Genomic DNA, 16,178 nt, shown 5'->3' on the forward strand with positions numbered 1-16,178 from the left:
TAGAATGTGTAAGACTTTTCATGCTGTATGTAGAGAACATTTGTTGCTGCAATTTGTATTATGGGGATATCATTTTTTTTTTAATTTGCTGGTTTTAAAATATCATGCTTACCCTTAAGCACAGGGCTTACATTGAACTAATAACAATTCAAAACATTCACTTAAAATTTTTACGGAGAAACTTGTATCCAATCTGTATCTTTCAACCATACGTAATTTTTTTGTTACTTTTGGTATTTTAGTTTAAGCCATTTTGGTTTATAATTAAAAATAAAGCTTCATTGATACATAATTCATAGTTCATCCCTTTTAAAGTGTATAGATCACTGGTTTTTAGTATTATCCGTAGATATGTGTAGCCATCACCACAGTCGTTTTAGAGCATTTTCTTTACCTCAAAAAGAAATCCTAAACATTTAACTTCTATCCTTCTGTTCCCTCCTTGACTCCCTTCCCAGGCCTAAACAACCACAGATCTACTGTCTTTAGAATTTCTCTATTCCTGGACACTTCTTATAAATGGAATCTTATAATATGTGGTCTTTTGTGACTTCTTTCACTCATCAAAGTGTGTTTAAGGTTTACCATGTTATACACTACTACATTCCTTTTTATGGCTTAGTAATGTCTGTTGTATGTACATACCATATTTTGTTTATCCATCCTTTAGTTGATGGACATTTGGGTGGTTTCTACCTCTTGGCTATTTGAATATCCATATTTATATACAAGTCTTTGTATATGGCTGTAAATTCTTTGGGGTATATTCCTAGGAATGGAGTTGCTCGATCACATTATAATTCTGTGTTTAACTCACTGAGGAACCAGAAAAATGTTTTCCACAGTAGCTGCACAATTTTGTATTTCCACAAATAATGTTTAAGAGTTCCAGGTTTCTCCACATTCTTGCCAAGATTGTTATTTTCCAGTTTTTTTTTAAATGGCCTTTCCAGTGGTTCTTATGGTTTTGATTTGTGTTTCCCTGATAATGATGTTGAGTATCTTTTCACCCACTTATTGGCCATTTATATATTTTCCTAGGGTAAATTCAGATCTTCTGCTCAGTTTTTAATTGATATATTCTAATTGGTGGTAAGAGTTCCTTCTATATTCTGGGTGTAGACAGTGATTGTACCAGTCTCTTCCCAGATATGTTATTTTCAAATATTTTCTCCCATTCTGCATTTTCCCCCTGTGTTCTTGATATTGTCCCTTGACGCAGTTTTTTATTTTGCTAAAATCCAAATTATCTATGTTTTCTTCTGTTGTTCATGCTTTTGGTGTCATATTTAAGAATCCTTTGCTAAGAGAATGGTCGAGTTTCATTCTTCTACATATTGCTGTCCAGTTTTCCCAGCACCATTTATTGAAGAGACTGTCTTTTTTCCATTGAATATTTTTTCCTGTTTTGTCGAAGATTATTTGACCATAGAGTTGAGGGTCCATATCTGGGCTCTCCACTCTGTTCCACTGGTCTATGTGTCTGTTTTTCTCGACCATTCTCTTACACCGTTCACAAAGATAAACTCAAAATGGATAAAAGACCTCAACATGAGACAGGAATCTATCAGAATCCTAGAGGAGAACATAGGCAGTAACCTCTTCGATATCAGCCACAGCAACTTCTTTCAAGATAAGTCTCCAAAGGCCAAGGAAACAAAAGCAAAAATGAACTTTTGGGACTTCATCAAGATCAAAAGCTTCTGCACAGCAAAGGAAACAGTCAACAAAACAAAGAGGCAACCCACGGAATGGGAGAAGATATTTGTAAATGACAGTACAGACAAAAGGTTGATATCCAGGATCTACAAAGAACTTCTCAAACTCAACACACACAAAACAGATAATCATATCAAAAAATGGGCAGAAGATATGAATAGACACTTCTCCAACGAAGACATACAAATGGCTATCAGACACATGAAAAAATGTTCATCATCACTAGCCAGCAGGGAGATTCAAATTAAAACAACATTGAGATACCACCTAACACCAGTTAGAATAGCCAAAATTAGCAAGACAGGAAACAACGTGTGTTGGAGAGGATGTGGAGAAAGGGGAACCCTCTTACACTGTTGGTGGGAATGCAAGTTAGTGCAGCCACTTTGGAGAACAGTGTGGAGATTCCTGAAGAAATTAAAAATAGAGCTTCCCTATGACCCTGCAATTGCACTGCTGGGTATTTACCCCAAAGATACAGATGTAGTGAAAAGAAGGGCCATTTGTACCCCAATGTTTATTGCAGCAATGGCTACGGTCGCCAAACTGTGGAAAGAACCAAGATGCCCTTCAACGGATGAATGGATAAGGAAGATGTGGTCCATATACACAATGGAGTATTATGCCTCCATCAGAAAGGACGAATACCCAACTTTTGTAGCAACATGGACAGGACTGGAAGAAATTATGCTGAGCGAAATAAGTCAAGCAGAGAGAGTCAAGTATCATATGGTCTCACTTACTTGCGGAGCATAACAAATAACATGGAGGACATGGGGAGATGGAGAGGAGAGGGAGTTGAGGGAAACTGGAAGGGGAGATGAACCATGAGAGACTATGGACTCTGAAAAACAACCAGAGGGTTATGAAGGGGCGGCGGGAGAGGGTGGGGTGGGGTGGGAGGTTGAGGAACCAGGTGGTGGGTAATAGGGAGGGCACATACTGCATGGAGCACTGGGTGTGATGCCAAAACAATGAACACTGTTATGCTGTAAATAAGCAAATAAAAATAAATAAATTAATTAAAAAAAAAAAAAGAATCCTTTGCTAAATCTGAGGCCTTGAAGATCTTTTCTGTTTTCTTCTAAGAATTTTTTAATATTTAGCTCTTACATTTAGATCACTGATCCATTTTGAATTAATTTTTGTATATGGTATAAGGGTCTAACTTCACATTATTGCATATGACTAGCTAGTTGTCCCAGCATCATTTATTGAAAAGACTGATCTTTTCTCACTGAATGGTTTTGTCATGCTTTTAGAAAAATTATTAGTTTGAATAGTATTTGAGTGGAGTCTTTAGTATTTTCTATATAGATGATCTCCTATTGGAAATAGTTTTTTTTTTCCTTTTTGATCTGAGTGCCTTTTATTTCTTTTTCTTGCCTAATTGCCGTCCAATGCAATTTTCAGTAGAAGTTACAAATACAGCCTTTCTCGTTCCATTTCTGTTCTTACTATTTCACCATTAAGTATGATGTTAACTAAAGATTTTTCATAAATGCCTTTACCAGGTGGTACAAGTTTTTTTTTGAGTGCTTCTATCATGAAAGGCTGTTGGGTTTTGTCAAATGCGTTTTCTGCATCTGTTGTGCTGATCACGTGGTTTTTGTTTTTTATTTTGTTGGTGTAATACATTAATTGATTTTCTTATGTTGAACCAACCTTATATTCCTGACATAAATCTCACTTTGTCATGGTGTGTAATTCCTTTTATATATTGCTGGACATGGTTTACTAATACTTTGTTGAGGATTTTTATGTCTCTCTTCCTAAGAGATTGGTCTGTAGTTTTGATGTATTTGTCTGGTTTCAGGGTCAAAATAGACCTGGGAAATGTTCTCTCTTTTGTTTTCTGGATGAGTTTGTGAAGAATTGTCATCAAATCTTTTGAATGAACTTACCACTGTAGTCCTTTGGACCTTCACTTTTCTTTATGGGTAGTTTTGATTACTGGTTTAATATTTCACTTGTTATAGGTCTGTTCAGATTGTCTGCTATTTGGTAGTTTGTGCCTTTCTAGGAATTTATTTTTTTTATTTTTTTATTTATTAATTTATTATTGTTATTTGTTTATTTGTTTAGTGATTAGCTGGATTATATTAGTACAGACAATTCCTCTCACCCTTACCCCACAGTATTTAGATTCTAATATATTCCGCAAGGAGGCGCGCTTTTGGGTATATCCACAAGTCACCCTGGAATCAAAGTAGTTTTAGTTTCTGCTTTTCTTACCCTCAGGACACCCAACTGTTAAATTTGCCAGTTACCAGATAATTGCTCTGTTGTTTGTAGAAATGTTCTGGGGCATAAATTGCTCCATAAACTAATCCAGTAAATTTGGGGCCCCTTTAAAGAGTAATTCCAGAGATGCTGAGCTGTTGTTGGTATTTATTCTCACCCAAAAGGACTCCTCCCACTTGTCACTCTTTAATTCTCTTTTGTAACCCAGTGTTGAATTTGTGAATCTCTAGTTATAGTTAACCACAGTCTGTGCTGTTTTTGAGATGGCCCTAAGCCTTCAACTTCCTGCCACGTTGCAAATGAGGGCACACATTTGGAAGAAATTGGGACTTTTTTTTTTTAACCCCCTAAAATCTTTGATGCAAACTCTGAAGCTAGGAGTGGGGACAATGGAAAGTTTTTCTCTTGAGTGACACCCCAGCTTTAGGAGCTAAGTACTTGATGGAAAGGGTGTAGGCAGTAACCTAAGTTCTTGGCTTGTCTCTCCTGATGTGGAATTAGTGCCTTATGAGCCAGGGTGAGAGTGATTGGTTTCTATGATGTTTAGCCCAAAAGTCAAAGTGTTCCAGGACTGGGGACTGTGGCCTTGTATGTAGATAATGTCTGCAAAATGAACAGCAAAAATAAAATATTTATTAAATATTTAACATTCCAATATACTTATCATAAACTCCTGCTTTATGATTTGTGTGGAGTCTCTGAAAACAGTTAGAATTTGACTAATATAAAATCTTCACATGTAAAATTAGATATAACATTTCTGGACAGGAAGAAAATATATCCTCTAACCACATCTGAAGAAATCTAAAAGCTTTCTGGAGCAGTTATGTCATACAATCATGTGATTGAAAGTCTTTCTAAATTACTAGTTCTCTGAAATCAGCTTAATCTTTGGCAGTTACTCTGCATAAGATACACATGGAAACTTTTATAAAAAGTTAAAGCACTTGTGGAACTGTGTTTTAGATTTCAGATTTATTAAGCATTAAAAATTATTAATTAAGCATTAAAATATAAATTTAATAAAAATAATAAAATTATTAAGCATTAAAAATTTGCAAGTCACGAATCATTAAAACATTTTAATGGTTCTTTAACTCTATAATGATAGCTGTTATATGTAAGTTGTAAGAAAAAGGGTACTCTGGACTGTATTTGTGAAAACCAGAACAGTTTAGTAAAAAGCAAATTAATTTTGGAATTTCCTTAGGTTATACCAAGAAAAGCCAAGTATTAGAATTTGTTATTCTGTGATTTAGTTTTATATATAAAACATAATTATTTTGAAAAGTTGAATCATGCACTTTAGTAATTGCAAATTGATTTCGTAAAGCTGAAAAATAGGTAACAATATGAAGAGTTACTTTTCTTTCCTAAGTTACTGTTTTTTAAAAAATACTTTTTGGGTACTTCTTTCTCTGTTAGTTTGGCACAATGTTTAATAACTTGAAAATGATGAGTTTGAGGTAACAGTTATTTTGATTCTTTTTCTTTTAAGCTGTTTGAACTACTGGGACCTGATGGACTTGAACTTATTGAGAAACTCCTTCAGAACAGAATTACAATTGTGGATAGATTTCTTAATTCTTCAAATGATCATAAGTTGCAGGCTTTTCAAGGTAAGAAAGTATTCAGCGGTAATTCTAATTTAATGGCAACATTCATTGGTTAGCAAATCTTTTAAAAATAGTTATGCTTTTTTTTTTAAATTTATTAATTTATTTTCAGTGTAACAGTACTCATTGTTTTTTTACCACACCCAGTGCTCCATGCAATACATGCCCTCTCTATTATCCTCCACCTGGTTCCCCAACCTCCCACCCCCCCACCCCTTCAAAACCCTCAGGTTGTTTTTCAGAGTCCATAGTCTCTCATGGTTCATCTCCCCTTCCAATTTCCCACAACTCCCTTCTCCTCTCCATCTCCCCATGTCCTCCATGTTCTTTGTTATTTCTAGCAACATGGATGGGACTGGAAGAGATTATGCTGAGCGAAATAAGTCAAGCAGAGAGAGTCAAGTATCATATGGTTTCACTTATTTGTGGAGCATAATAAGTAGTTATGCTTTTAATATTTGGTCTATTATAATTTAGTGATACTGCTTTTTAAGGTAAATTTTAAATCTGGCAGATTATGCAGCAAATATTAATGCCTTAAATAGGTCATATTACAGTAGAGATTCTCTTTATGTTTAGGTATGGTATTTTTTCCTGCTGAAGATTTGAGTAGACAGTTTTGTTTTTTTTTTTAAAGATTTATTTATTTGACAGATAGAGATTACAAGTAGGCAGAGAAGCAGGCAGAGAGAGAGAGAGGAGGAAGCAGGCTGCGAGCTGAGCAGAGAGCCCGATGTGGGGCTCGATCCCAGGACCCTGGGATCATGACCAGAGCTGAAGGCAGAGGCTTTAACCCGCTGAGCCACCCAGGCGCCCCTAGACAGTTTTTTTTTTTAAAGCAAATACATACAGTATTTACTATGAGCTAGGTAGTGTTTTAATTTCTTCCCAACTTTTTTACCTTGAAAACTTTCAAACCTGTAGTAAATCTGTAAAATTAATACAGTGAATACTTGTATACCCTTCATCTGGATTTGCTAGTTATTAACATTTTGCTTTCTTTCTCTCTCTTACTCTTACTTTCATTATTATTCTCTTTACGCATGCACTCACACACATATACATAAGCAAATACCTGCTGTTAAAGTTTTTGCTGAACGGTAGCCTGACTGAGGCTTAGATGAGTTAGAAAACTAATTTTCCCATCTTGATGCTTCACCTAATTCTTTCCTTGTTCTGTGTTGCATCCTGGAGTTTGATAATAAACTTGCACTGTGCTCCGTCAGAGTATGGACCAAATCTCGGTCTTCATTGTCTTCCTAGCTTAGTTAGCAACAGTGCCTGGAACTAGTAGGTCTTCAATATAATAAATGTGTATTGGTTTGGACTGCTTTGAGTAACACTTTGAGCAGTTCTTTTAGTGCTGCGGTGAGCCAATATATACTACTTGGAAAGATTTGATTAAACATAGAAGGTAATCTGTTGGAAGAAAAAATTTCCTTAATATTGAGTTGACCAAACCACATGTTTAAATTGGAACTTGTGAACATTGAGCTTTCATTGACCTGATTCTTAGTGGTTCTGGCCATCTAACCATTTTTTTAAAACTCTATTTCCATGAAAAGGTGGACTGTGCTCTTTATTTGCCTTGGTCATCTTATAAATATATCCTGAGCTAATGTTAATATGTTTTATTATTATGTTAACAGTAAGTGCTAATTAGTATTGATAATTATTTATTGAAGTTGTGTAAACAAATAATTTAAGAATTATAAAACTTAATTTTTAAGTTCCTGATGTTCTATTTGGGAGTTTGTAACACTAAACTATGTAATCTGTATAAAGAAAATACCTGGTGACTTTTCTTAAGCCACTGTGTTAATATCGCTTAGATTTTATATTTTTAAAAACCTCTCCTTAAAACATAAAATTGAATGTGGCAGTTTAAAAAAAAATGAATCAAAGCATTGTGCAATCTTATATTTTGGCAAAGGGAAAAATGGTTTTCTTAAAGGTTCAATTTATAAAACATGGTATTTCTTAAATTTGCTTTGTAGACAATTGCAAAAAAATTTTAGGAGAAAATGCTAAACCTAATTATGGTTGTCAAGTTACTATTCAGTCTGAACAAGAAAAACAATTAATGAAACAGTATCGCCGTGAAGAAAAAAGAATTGCCAGACGAGAAAGAAAGGCTGGAGAAGATGGAGAAGTTGCAGAAGGACTTTTGTGCTTTGATCCTAAGGAATTGCGGATACAAAGGTAATAGAAACCAGAAGCTGAAAAATGCTTCTGTTGTAATTGCTACCATTATGTATCATCATTTTTTAGTTTAAACAGTTTAGATGATTCTTACTTCTAGTGTTGTTTTCCTATAAGAACAGAATTTTGATAGGATTTCTGGGATAAAAAAGCAGTGACCTTAATTAAAATATTCTTGGTTGCATCTATGTAGGTGAGAGGTTTGGATTACAGAGGTAAGCTATTTTTAGGTGCTGTGCACACACCACTAGTAAAATTTGTGAAGCCTACACAGATTTATCTTGAGACTTTGGGGTTTTTTTTCTTAGCTTAATAAAAATATTTTTCCTCATATTATTTAGAGTTAGGAATGAGGAAAAAGAAATGAAGGCATGTGGTACTTGTTCTTTTAAATATTGAATCCTATTTTTAAGAAATTTATACCTTGTTATACATCCTTGGATTATGGTAAACAGAATTATAAATAAGGAACATTAAATTAAACTTATCAGATGATATTATCTAAAAATAGTACCTTAAAAATGTGTTAACGCCTATGTAGTTACATGGAAAATTTCAGGATTGCTAGTATCTTTGTGTGATTTAGTTTCTTCTACTTTATAATGGAAGGCTACCTGAAATAGTTATCATCGTGACTATTTTAATATATGCAAGATAAAAATTTCATATGTACCCTGTTATTTTTGTATTTACAGAGAGCAGGCACTTCTGAATGCTAGAAGTGTTCCAATTCTGAGCAGACAAAGAGACACAGATGTTGAAAAAATACGTTATCCCCATGTTTATGATTCCCAGGCTGAAGCCATGAGAACATCAGCATTCATTGCTGGTGCAAAGGTATGTTATTGGTATATGACCACTTTGAGATAATATGTCTATTCTGAGGAAATAACACATAGATTTACCATATTTCTTTTGTGATTCTTGTACTTGTTGATATACTATGCTAACTTTTTTTTAAAGACTCCCCGCCGAGCAGAGAACCCAATGCGGGACTCGATCCCAGGACCCCGAGATCATGACCCGAGCCGAAGGCAGCGGCCCAAACCACCGAGCCACCCAGGCGCCCCACTATGCTAACTTTTATTTAAAAATAGTGAGGAAATTGAGATATACAGTGTATGTAAAGTTCTTGACGCATAGTAGGTATTCAAAACATATTTGTTCTTTTCCTTTCAGTTATTTATGGAACTTGTATTTTTGAGTTTTAGTGGTTGCATTACTTTTTGGTCTTTACACTATACATTGCACATTTTTTCTAGCTAGACAAGTACATCTGTCTTCAAGAGACCATCTAATATATATGTAAAATTCATCAGCATAATAGGTGTTTTATATGAGAGATCTGATATATGAATAATTTGTGTGTATGTGGGGTTTTTTGTTGTTTTGTTTAGACTTCTTTTTCTTTAAATTAGCTGTATTTATTTACCAGTGCTACATCTAAAGCCAGTAGTGTTCTCTCTTTCTCTCTCTAATTAAAGAATCTTTACCAGAAGTATTCTTTAATTGATTTTTATTTTTTATGTTATAGATGATTTTACCAGAAGGAATCCAAAGAGAGAATAACAAGATGTATGAAGAAGTAAAGATTCCCTATAGTGAACCAATGCCAGTTGGCTTTGAGGAAAAACCAGTTTATATCCAAGACTTAGATGAGGTGAGGTGATATTTTATATACTTATTAATTTTAAAGATTTATTTATTTTTAGGGAGAGAAAGCAAGAGAGGGTATGCACATGAATGGAGGTGGGTAGAGGGAAAGAACTAAAAGCAGACACTCTGCTGAGCGTTGAGCCTGAGGTGGGGCTCAATTTCAGGACCCTGAGATCATGACCTCAGCCAAAATCAAAAGTTGTACATTTAACTGATTGAGCCATCCAGGTGCCCCAAGATGATCATTTTAAAAAGTTGATATTTTTGATGCTTGGTATGTTTTATGAATAGATTTGTAATAGAAAAATTATACACACACACACATACACACACATATACACATTTTTTTTTTTTTTAAGATTTTATTTAATTGAAAGAGTGAGAATGAGAGAGCATAAGCAGGAAGAGAGGCAGGAAGAGGAAGAGGGAGAAGTAGGCTCCCCACTGATCAGGGAGCCCCATGTGGGACTCTATCCCAGGACCCTCGGATATGCGTGACCTGAGTTAAAGGCTGATGCTTAACAGACTGAGGCACTCTGGTGCCCTTAGAAAAATTATTTGTAAAAGTCAGTAGTTGCAGGGCACCTGGGTGGCTCAGTGGGTTAAAGCCTCTGCCTTCGGCTCAGGTCATGATCTCAGGGTCCTGGGATTGAGCCCCGCATCAGGCTCCCTGCTCAGCAGGCAGCCTGCTTCCTCCTCTCTCTCTCTCTGCCTGCCTCTCTGCCTACTTGTAATCTGTCTAACAAATAAATAAAATAAAATAAAAAAAAGTCAGTAGTTGGCTGACATACTAGAGAGTATATATGCAGTTGTTTACTAGAGAGGTATAGGAGGGGAGTTTAAATTTTGTGTTGTTGGTTTTTTTTAAAGAATTTATATATTTATTTGAGTGAGAGAGAAAGGAGTGGGAGCAGGAGAGGAGCAGAGGGAGATGGACAAGCTGACTCCATACTAAGCATGGGGCTGGACTAGGGGCTTGATCCCACAACCCTGAGATCATGACCTGAGCCAAAACCAAGAGTTGGACACTCAACGGACTAAGCCACCCAGGAGCCCCAGGGGAGTTTAAGTTTTAAAAACGTATTCCTTCACACATTAAACATATCTTTGTATATATTTTTCTATAATTTCATGTTTGTTTTGGTTCTTTCAACTAATATTTGGTTTAACCTATGTAGGCTGGCTTAAACTGTTTAAAAGGATTCAATTGTTGTTGTATCAGGTGGTCAACATATAAAACAACAGAATATGTTTTGAAGAGGGGATCAAATTCCAAATTGTTTTATTTTTCTCAAATTTAAATTTTGAATAATTTCAAACCTATGGAAAAGTTGCATGAATAGTATTATCCATATATCATTTGTCTCCTCCGTGTACCATTTGTTAAAATTTTGCCATATTTGCTTTATCTCAAAATAAAATATTTCTTAATTACTTTTACGTTTACTTAAATTGACTGTTCAGCTTGTGATTTATTATTTTCCTGAATTTTTGGAGTTTTAGTAAATTCTTTTTAGGAAGGGATTATTTATAATTTTGACTGTTGTTTAAATTGTGAGGATTGGAGGAAGTTTAATTTATAAAGCTGTGTAGAAAAATAATCTTTCCCTTCAATAAACTTACCAAGTAGTGCCAATCCAGAATATACTGAAGACTCTGTATACTTAACAGTACTGTGGTAAACTTGCATGGTCCCTTGTAAGAGTATACAGAAACATAAATTATATAGAATTTTGAACTCTGGTGGTTTTAGAGAACATCAGTATATTGAGGAGAGTGCTAGTCTGATTTGAGTATTTAAAGTTATTTGGATGACTTCTAGTAATAGGGCATTTACAATTAACTAAATTGTAATGCAGACTAATGACTAACTTTGAAATCAGGTTTTCTTGGGATTTGATTTATTGGATTCTTTGTAAATTGAAATAAAAACAATTCAGATGATTGTTTAAAATGTATTTGGAAACATCTTCTTTTTTTTTTTTTTTAAGATTTTATTTATTAGACAGAGATCACAAGTAGGCAGAGAGGCAGGCAGAGAGAGAGGAGGAACCAGGCTCTCCTCGGAGCAGAGAGCCCAACTCGGGGCTTGATCCCAAGACCCTGGGATCATGACCCGAGCAGAAGGCAGAGGCTTTAACCCACTGAGCCACCCAGGCATCTTAATTAGGGTATATATTTGTCAGAATTTACTTTTACATATAATTTGCTTAGTCAGTTCCTTGAAATGTAATTGAGGTCAAATTGAAGTTCTTGGTGATCTACATTTAAGGAAGTCAGAATTCATGCTTTTGGAGTGTGTGGGGGTTGGGAAGAATTAGGAAAAGAATTGCTATATTGGAACAAACTTCTTAAGTCTATAATCAGAGCAAATACGGAGGAAGTAGGAAGGCACATCATCTTATCCCTTTTTATAAGAACTCAGTTACCCCCCTCATAGATTTTCTTTTTATCAATCCCTAAATACTCACCTGTACCAAATGCATCCATATATACCTAAAATGTGATTTTTATTTGAGAAAATATGGCAAAGATGTAAGATAGCTGTAGCATATTTATGTAGACAGTGAGAGTGATAATGCAGAGTATTTCATAAAGACCGTGTTGATAATGAGTAAGAACCTCTGGTCAGTATCTCATCAGCCTTAGACTTAACACAGTTTCAATCAAATGTACATCATTTAATGGTTGTCAAACAGTTTCAGTCAAATCAGTTGATTATGGAGACTCAAAATATATAATCCAGCACTTTATTTTGGCACTTGTCGGCCACTTAGGTTGTTTATTTTCTGTGTACTACAGGATCTAGTCATCTGGATATTAAACTCACAGAAAAGTTGAAGAAATACATAAGCATGTACTAAATTGAAAAAAAAATTCTTGTAGTGTACATATTACTTAACGTTAGCCTTTTCATGATCCCAGGGTCGAGTCTGCGTCTCCCTCTCCGTCTGCCCCTCCCCTCTACTCATTGTTTCTCTCTCCCTCTCTGTGTTTCTGTCTCTCAAATAATCAGTAAATAACTCTTTTAAAAAATTAGGTTAACCTTCTGTCACCAAAATGAAGTTCCTCCCTCTCTCTCTATATATATATAAAATATATCATAGGTAATCATTTAGAAATATCAATAATGGAGGTAAGCAAAAAGAGCCGCATAAAGCAGCAAAAAGAGCGGCATAAAGCAGCATAAAGAGTAACCACAGCTGACCAAAATGAACTCCATTTTACACATATATGTGCATGGGTATTTTGTTTTATAAAATGATATTATATCACACATATTATTTTTTGTGTATTTATATAAATATCTACATACATCTTTCCATGTCAACAAACATATCTGTAGCATCATTTCTAACCACCATACTGTATTCCATTTTTACCTCTATTACTTTTAAACCAATTTCTTATTATTTCAGTTTCGTTTCTATAATTTATATATTAGACTAAAGTTGTAATTTTATATTAGTCAGTTTCATCCTGTGCATCAGAATTACCTGTAGATCTTTTTCAAAATCCAAGTGCCTTCTCCCCTGTTAAATTATAGTGTCTTGGGATGGGCCCAGATCTTATATTTCAAAGACGATTTTTGGAGCACTCTAAGTGATTCTGAAATACAGCAAGGGCTAAAAATCTATAAGAGTAAATAATTTTATACATAATTCTTTTTAATCTTTACCAGTCATTTTAAGCATTATCATCATTAAGAATTATTTTGTTTAGTGTATTAAATATTAGTATTTTTCATATGAAAACATTACTAACACTCATAATGAATGGATCAGGCTTCTTATTTTTCTTTCGTATTTATTTCTAAATAAATAACTTTATTCATATTAACTTATATTATGGGAGTAAGAGTTTTCCTTAATGGGTTAATGATATCTACAACCTTAATGTCTGTTTGCCATGTAACCTAATATTTTTATGAGTTGAGTTCCATGGAGTAGGATATGGACATCAGTGGGAATCATGATATGGATCATCACAGTTTAACTTTTCATCTGTCGAAGGTATCAATGTTGCTTGTAGTTTTTAACTATTACAAATTGCATAATTCTTCTTAGGCTGCCATAACCACAGACTTGGTGGTTAAACAACAGATGTTTATTTTTTCACAGTTCTGGTGGCTAGAAATCCCAGATCAAGGTGCTGATAGATTTACTTTCTGGTGAGGACTCTCTTCCTGGCGTACATACAGGCACCTTCTCACTGTGCCCCTCGCCCTCCCATGGCCTCACATGGGCTCTTCTTTGTGTGGTATCTCTTCCTCTTCTTATAAGAACAGGAGCTCTATTGGATTAGGACCTCACTCAGATGACCTTATTTAACCTTGTTACTTCTCTAAAATCTCTATTTCCAAATACTGTCACATTGGGAGTTAGGTGTTTAATTTATGAACTTTGGGGGAACTTAATTTCATCTGTAATATGGATAAAGCTGCACTGGACGTTGGTCTACAGGGTTTTGTGTGAATGTAAGTTTTCATTTCTTTGGAGTAAATGCCTGAGCATGCAATTATTGGGTCATATTGTAGCTGCATGTTTAGTTTTCTAAAAAACTGCCACACTGTTTTCTAGAGTAACATTTTATATTCCCACCAGCAATCCAGTATGACTCAGTTTCTCCACGTACTTGCCAGCGTTTGATTATCACTATTTTTTCTTTTTATTTAGCTATTTTTAAAATATTTTTATATTTTATTTATATTTTTATTTTAACCTTTCTGACTGAATGTAGAGATTTTCCATTGTGTTATTAATTTGCACTTCCATAAGCAATAATAGTATTGGAGAATAATGCATTCAAATGCAATGTGTCATTATAAGTACATAATTAAACCATTTGATGTCCTGTCACTTTAGATAATGATCCCACCAGATGTCATTAACATGAATAGTAATTTAAACCTCAGGAAAAAATATAGGTGTTAGCAGAATGTTTGTTTAGTGGATGCTTTTGTTGGCTTAGATCTATTTTATACAACATACGATCTTTATGGATCACAAAAAGTACCCCAGAAGATGGTATCTTTCTCTTTTCACTGAGTGCATAATTGCATGCCATTCCTAACAGTCCTATGGAACCATAGATAAAATCCTCTTCTGACTGCATGTCACCTCAGATTGTCCTGGTTGCAATGCAGAGTTGAGGGTTGACAATAGAGCTGCTGGAGTAGTTCAGGACAGAAATGCTAAGCACCTAAATTAAGAAAGTGGCAGCCTATATGAAAAATGGGATAAAAATGAATAATTTAGGTACGAGAGTCTATAAGTTCTGATAATTGATTAAATGGGAGGGGATGAAGCAGAGAGAAGACTCTAGAATGACATCTCAGTTTTTGTTTGACTCTAGAATGATGTCTAGGTCATCTTGAGTGAACGATAGTGTCATTTACCAAGGTGAGGAATAGAAGAAAAGGAAAGGTTTGTACCTGTTCAGTCCAGGAGGCAGAAAACAACTTCGGTTAAGAACAGAGCCTCCAGTTCCAGGCTGGCCTAGTTTGACTTGGATCCTCCACTTTCTAGCTATGAGACTTGGGGCAGGTTATTGTCCTCTGTGGGATCCAGTGTTTCATTTGTAAAGTTGAAATAATAGTACCTTCCTCATAGTTTAATTGTGAGGATTAAACTTATTGGTATATATAAAAAAACTTTGAATACTATTTAAGGACTTAATACATTTTAGCTAAAATGTTAGCTTAAAATGAAAAATGTAATGATGAAAACACTGTGATGTCAAGAGTGTAGATAAAACAAAAAGACATTGTTACTTTGGAAATAATATTTAGTTAAATAAATTACTCCTGTGTTCATTCATGCTCTTTGGCTATTTTTTCACTCCAAACACATGTGGGCGTAGTATCAGATACTATCCTCCTAGATCAGGAAGAACTAAACTTATAGTCAGTCTATTAAGATGTCTAGAGTACTTTCTAATTATTTGATAGAAATTAAAAAAAAGTCATTATAATTACTGACATCTGTGGTTATTCAAGAGAGACATTTTGAAAAAAGTGAGATAGAATAAATATAAAATGTACTACTTTTCCTGTTTTACTTTGTTTTGTAAACCTGATGTGGGGATCCTAAAGCCAACGAGTTTATTGACACAGTTGGATTTGATCAAAATTATAAAGACAAGAAAAATAAAGAAGCATCCAGAAAAACACTTCACAGTGTGGATCTTTTTCATGAGACCAATTTGAAATGGGTGAAATGTTGCTAAAACCTGGACATGCCCCCAAATAAAAGGCCTTTTCTGAAGTGTCCCACAAGGTTGGTTATTACACTGTCAAGCATATCATCAGTTTCATCAGAACCATGGCCTTAAATCACTCAATGCCTTTTTAAGAGGTGGTAACAGGAAATAATAACAAAATATAAAGTTGAAAGTTGCAAAGTGAGTTTACGATATTGTTTACACTGATAGGGATCTTGGTAAAGATTTCACAGATTTCATGGATACAAATTTCTAACCATTTTATCAAATTCTGTTTCCCTTGATAAATGCCTTACTTCACCTGGAGATTGGAGCCATGAGAATCTTGATTCTGATAGACTTGTTTGCTATACCATGATGATATACTTTGATGCTAATACCATCAAAACAAACAAATGAACAAACATGTAGGTGTAGACTACTTCTACATCCTTATAATCCCCACAATTCATTGTTATTCTTTTTGCTTTAACAGTCTTTTTAAGACATTATGATATCTAGGGGCACCTGGATGGTGCA

At 34.6% G+C, this 16,178-nt stretch overlaps 1 protein-coding gene across 2 annotated transcripts in view; it reads left to right on the forward strand.

Annotated features, from left to right (window-relative positions):
* Nucleotides 1-16,178, forward strand: part of ASCC3 (activating signal cointegrator 1 complex subunit 3) — a 361,766-nt gene that overhangs the window by 59,727 nt on the left and 285,861 nt on the right. For both annotated transcript variants that reach the window (XM_046005036.1, XM_046005037.1), the window contains exons 5-8: nucleotides 5,462-5,582; nucleotides 7,577-7,781; nucleotides 8,477-8,618; nucleotides 9,316-9,441. In XM_046005036.1, the coding sequence (XP_045860992.1) occupies nucleotides 5,462-5,582; nucleotides 7,577-7,781; nucleotides 8,477-8,618; nucleotides 9,316-9,441 (594 nt within the window). The remainder of the gene's footprint in view (nucleotides 1-5,461; nucleotides 5,583-7,576; nucleotides 7,782-8,476; nucleotides 8,619-9,315; nucleotides 9,442-16,178) is intronic.

This window comes from Meles meles, chromosome 5 (genome assembly GCF_922984935.1).
Source record: "Meles meles chromosome 5, mMelMel3.1 paternal haplotype, whole genome shotgun sequence".
In the NCBI taxonomy this organism is placed as follows: domain Eukaryota; kingdom Metazoa; phylum Chordata; class Mammalia; order Carnivora; family Mustelidae; genus Meles; species Meles meles.